Source organism: Hyperoodon ampullatus (genome assembly GCF_949752795.1).
Source record: "Hyperoodon ampullatus genome assembly, chromosome: 4".
In the NCBI taxonomy this organism is placed as follows: Eukaryota; Metazoa; Chordata; class Mammalia; order Artiodactyla; family Ziphiidae; genus Hyperoodon; species Hyperoodon ampullatus.
The window spans coordinates 81,247,164-81,252,875 of NC_136917.1; the positions used below are offsets into that span (position 1 = coordinate 81,247,164).

General features: G+C 39.6%; 1 protein-coding gene across 1 annotated transcript; it reads left to right on the forward strand.

Moving 5' to 3' along the window:
- Nucleotides 1-3,283: 3,283 nt before the first annotated feature.
- Nucleotides 3,284-3,991, forward strand: TICAM2 (TIR domain containing adaptor molecule 2; the record flags this gene model as incomplete). Its single annotated transcript, XM_079702363.1, has 1 exon — nt 3,284-3,991. One exon carries the CDS (start codon nt 3,284-3,286, stop codon nt 3,989-3,991), a length of 708 nt encoding a protein of 235 aa, XP_079558489.1.
- Nucleotides 3,992-5,712: the final 1,721 nt, after the last annotated feature.

A 5,712-nucleotide genomic window follows, 5' to 3' on the forward strand; every position in this document is an offset into this window, starting at 1 on the left:
CTCTTTCCTTCTTATCCTGGACCTGTTGATCTTCCCTTCAGAACTTCGGTTTAAGGGCTCCATTCTGATGGGTTGTATCTTTCCACATTTCTGTTGCCCTGAAGGGATGTGATTAGCTCAGTTGGGCTGTGGTCAATAGTAATTGGTAGTTTTGGTCTTAGATCTTTTCTGGGGCAAGGGATAGAGGTGGAGGTGTCATTCTGTCAAGTGAAAAGCAAAACCAAACCAAAAAAGGTTCAATCTTACACAGAGCTCTTTGGCCAAATCTATCACTATGATAAATGCATTTGTCCTTTGATACAGAAATCCTGTTTGGGGCAATTATTCTGCAGATGACCTTGCACATAAATGACCTTTGTACAAAGTTATTCATTGCTGCATTGTTCATGATAGTAGTAGACTGGAAGCAAATCACATATTGAAGAACGGGACAGTTATGGTACATTCACATGTTAGGAGATGATGTAAATAAGAGGAGGTTCTCCGTGTGCTGATATGGAAGGCTCTGAAGTTATATTACTAAGGGAAAAAGCCATCTACTATCTATCTGTCTATCTACTTACCTACCTACTGCTGTTTGGCAGTGTATGTGTATATATACAGTAATACTTTTTTTTTAAAAAAGGAAAGAAAAAATATATGTATTCATGAGGAAATATTGGAAGGATATAGGAAAAGCTAATAAAAGCAGTCACCAGTAAGAGGCCATGGGGGCAACAGGATGGATGGGAAAGACAAGGATGGGAGTGGGACTTTTCAATATAAATATTTTCAAAGTTTACCCCTCTAAAAAAGTAAATAAAAAATGTACGCGTGCACACACACACACACACACACACACACACGTTTTTATTCCTGTGAACAGTGATCCTGTGTGCCTCTCCCCTGCAGCCACCTTCACTCTCCTCCCGCTTAGCTGGGGGGAAGGAGCTGAAATCTCAGTGTTTTAACCCTGATGCTAACTGTCCCTGATGGAGGAGGAGGAAACTGAAGAGGCTTCGCAGGATTCTCTGTGCCAGCCTTCTCCCCTCCCCTATTTCTTTCTGCGTTCCCTGCCTTCCTTCTGTTCTCTTTGTTGATGGAGTTAATTAGCTCAGGGTGAACACAGTCAGGTTCTCCCCACTTCCTTCCAGCCTTGAGAACCCCTGTGAAGAATCTGGACCACTTCCCCATCTCTGACTCACGTGGTGGTGGGAAAGGCAGATCTCCAGTGCAGAACTTCCCACATCTTTTCCCCTTGGCTAACTCCTTACTCTCCTCTCCAAATTAGAAGGTTATGGTGAAGTTTTCAGACATTGTCACTAATTTTCTTCTCGCTGGTCTGCTTCGGGTGGGGCTGGGCAGGAGTGCTTGGAAGTTGGAACAGCACATCATAGATTTCTGGAGTATTTTGCTGTTTTTTGCTGACCAGTGTTTAAGAAAAATGAGACGTAAAATTGTAATTTTTATTCATAATGTAATTCTTTTGTTGTTTATTTTTATTTATCTCAAAAGATTCTGTGTTCTGACTCAACACACCATTTTACCTTAGAAGTTTTCAACACTTTTTAGTGAAAATCTTTTATATTACTTCACATGCACTCATCTGCAGCAGCTAGTGATTAAGATGATGAAGTTAAGTTGGTTTAAGAAACCTATCTCAACGAATAAGTGAAGATCATTTTAATTGACACTTTAATAGATTTCTCTGGATAGGTTTTTTTTTTTTAATTAAGGGGAACCTTCTTTCGCAATTCTGCATGGTAAAACTTTTTTCATGATACAATAAAAAAGTCAGCAGTTAATCCTAACCAGTGAAGAGAGTCTGAGTTCATTTAGGTTTATTAATTGGGATATCAATAGCATTGGAGGGTTGTCATGCCTTAGACTACCACTTGGTGGCTGGCACAGTATACTGTGGATCAGAACCTAAAGTACAGACAGAATAAATGACAGGCAATAGCCAGCAATTCCTTCACTATTCAGAGGCAGTAGCAAACCCTTTCACTCCTTATATACATTAGAAAAAAATTCTCTGTGTTTTTCCTTGTTTTTTCTTCCCATAACAGTTTTTCACCATTTTTGCTGAATGGTTTCTTCTAAACCTGAAATATTTTGGTATATGTAGCTATGTTACTTAGGTCATAATGAATAAAATTCTGATTTCTTCTTGAACTCTGGTCTTTGCCAATGAACAATAAATAAAAATGCTTTAGAATATAGCCTATGGGCCCATAGTTTGAAAACATGGAATTTATAATTATCTATTCTAAATTTTCTGTCTTTTGATAAAAAAGAACCCCCCTTGAAACTGCCTGTTTGGGGGTTATATTAACAGCACTGCCGACATTATCTGAAAATTTGTTTAAATTAGATTCACATGGAGTACCTTTCTTTCACAGCTGATCTAATTCTTACACCCTGAATTTAGGATTTTTAAAATAAATGAACGAGTATAGACTACAATGATTATTTGTTCATTTCACTGGTGAAAATCACAAGGCTTTGTTTCCAGATTTCACTTCCAAACTAAGATGTTAATTTCTCCCTAGGTGAATAAATGTTTTCTTAAGTATTCCCAAGATTAGCTGGGAAAGATATTCCTTACTTTTCACAATCCTTATTATAGTTTCTCCACCAGCCCCACTACAACATGGCCTGATCCTAGACAAACAAAAAAGCTCTGAACCCATGAATTCTGGGCAACAAGTCATTTGACATTTCAGATCTTCTCTTTGCTCTGAGTCAGTAGAGCTGCCTGCTAGTCATCTTTAGGATATTTGTATTCTGTTTTGTATTTGTGTTTGATACAAAAACAAATTTTGTGTTTAATATTGGAATATTCGATTTCTTTAGGTTTTCCTGTTTCTAGCTTACACAGTAATTTGGTTATGGAGAAGTTGGATTTAAACTCCGTATGGGTAGAGTTGATATGGTACCTTTTCTCTAAAATACCAAAGTAATTTATTTTAATTTGGAGGTTTATAGTGTGGTTATAATATGATTTAAAATTTCCAAATGTCTCCTGTTATGTTAAACTGGACCCTCTGTTTAACTTACCCTTGACTACCTGTGGTAGCCCTTGTGAAGCTCAAAAAAGACCAGTGATTTCATTTCCCAGTGATCTGTTTGGCAATTCTTTCTTTATATTATCATCTTTTTGAGGTTTTCGGGGTGAATGAAATTTTCCATTTTTAATGTTTTGATTAAGTTTATGGTATTCTTCTGCTTTGTTATTTCTCCTTTTAGAATGAAATGAAATGCGGAGAAATAAAGCTTTCCTATTCTGATTTGGATCTTTATAATGGGTATCGGAAAGTCTAAAACGGATCCCTGCCCTCTTTCTCTCTCTTGGGGTAAAAGCCAGAGTGTGGATACGAGTCAAAGACATCACAAGTCAGATTCCAAGAAATCTGAAGAAATCTCCCTGAGTGATGCCGCTGCTCATAGCAATACAGCAGAGATACCAACAGGGGAGCAGGAGGGAGCCAAGGGAGTGGAGGAGGTGCCAGAAGAGGAAGCAGAAGAAGAGGTGTTCCTCAAATTTGTGATACTGCATGCTGAAGAAGACACAGACGAAGCCCTCCGAGTCCAGAATCTGCTGGAAAATGACTTCGGCATCAAACCTGGAATGATCTTTGCTGAGATGCCATGTGGCAGGCAGCATTTACAGAATTTGGATGATGCTGTCAATGGGTCTGCCTGGACAATCTTATTATTGACCAAAAACTTTTTAAGAGATACCTGGTGTAAGTTCCAGTTCTACACGTCCCTCATGAACTCTGTTAACAGGCAGCACAAGTACAACTCCGTCATCCCCATGCGGCCCCTGAACAACCCCCTGCCCCGAGAAAGGACTCCCTTTGCTCTGCGAACCATCAACGCCCTGGAGGAAGAAAGTCGTGGCTTTCCTACACAAGTGGAAAGGATTTTTCAGGATTCTGTATATAGGATACAGCAAGCTATATGGAAAGAGACCAGAAATACGGTACGAAGGCAATTTATTGCCTGAGATGGAACACACAACACACAGCAGGCTCTTGTTTTGTAAAACAAATGATTTATCTCCACTTGAGAAAGCAAATTTCTAGGAAGAGTTTAGATGAAAGAGAACCTTACTCTTACAGAAACTTATGGAGCCCAAGAAAGATAAATTTCTGCAGGACAGTCTATAGAATTGTGGGACTTTTCGATGTTTCCATAAACTTGAAATTGTCAGAGTTTCAAGAACTGTGTTTCCTCTCACAGTTTTCCTAGTTCATGATTACAACAAAGGATATTTTAAATTCATATTCCTCGTATTGAACTTGATCAAAACCTTGTATGATAGACATTTAAAAAATACAAAAACACTTTGATTTTCTTCTCAAAGGAACCGCAGGAAAAAAATGGCCTCGAGAGATCTGACCGCCCTCACTTTCGAGGCACCTCTCATGAATGTTGCAATAAAGCGTTCCCGGTGTTGTCACCCAGAAATAGGGATAGCCAGACTAGAACATTTAGAATGTTGAGTGCTGATAAATATGAAACCCAAAATAGATGCGAGACTGGTAGGCCTCTTTAAAAGAATCCAATCAAATGTGTTTCCTTTCTGCTGGAATTTGCATATTTGGAGGCAGTTCCCACCACTGATTAGTGGCCCATTTGATGGTATTGTGGTCAGGGACTTCGTGCCTGGTGTTGACATGACCCCTGGAGCTGGAAGCTCTCCATTGTTGGTCATCGTGTGTGACCAGGAGCTTCTGAAAGGTGTATGTATCCTTGGCCGGTTGTTCTCCTTTAAAATCAATAACCTCTCCTATGGCAGCTGTTAAAAATTCCTCTTTCACACAATGCCCTATCAAGGAAATATTTCTCAGCTAGGTGATCACAGAGCGTGTGTGTGTGTGTGTGTGTGTGTGTGTGTGTGTGTGTGTGTGTGTGTGTGTGTGTGTGTGTGTGTGTGTTGTAGATCACTTTCAGACTCGGGATAGAAGTGGGAGATGCGTTTTCTGGCGTCCTCTTCTAGTGCCTCACGCTCACAGCAAACCAGAGGCCCCAAGAGGACCGGGTCCTGTCTTTCACAGCCCTTCTGCCCCAGCTGAGATTGAGGGAGAACCACCAGATACAGACCAGGGACAAGGCGGCGTGTGAATCAGGTCATGTTGTAATGAGAAAAGCACCAGATGGGGATCAGGAGACCTGGTTGTTCTAGTCCAGTCTCTTTCACTGAGGATGAATGGGACCGTGCGCAAGCTATTTACCCTCCATTATCTGTGAAAAGAAAGGATTGGATTGATGTATCTGTAAAGGCCTTTGTCCTCTCCCAGAATGTGAATAACTAGGAACCAGAAAAGGGAACAAGCAAAAAAAAGGTAGAATTTTATAACGTGATTTTATAATATAATAGTTGCAGGAGGCTTCATATATATGCTCACAATGAAAGGATATTGTATATGTTTACAGTGTAATTGATTTCTAATGCTTCCCATTACATTTTTATAGTCACAGAAAAATATTACAATACGTGCTTAGATTTTTTTTTTAATTTTTAAATTTTTTTTCTAGGGACCCTTGAGCAAAAACATTCTGCCCTATTTTTCTTTCTCTTTATTCCCACTTCTCCATATCCCCTACTAACACTAGGGTCTGCTCACAGCTTTCCACAGTCCGCCTCTTCATAGTCATGAATCAACACGTTTCATAATCCTGCAAATAAGTCAAACCTCCCCCACTACTAGTACTTATCAAAGA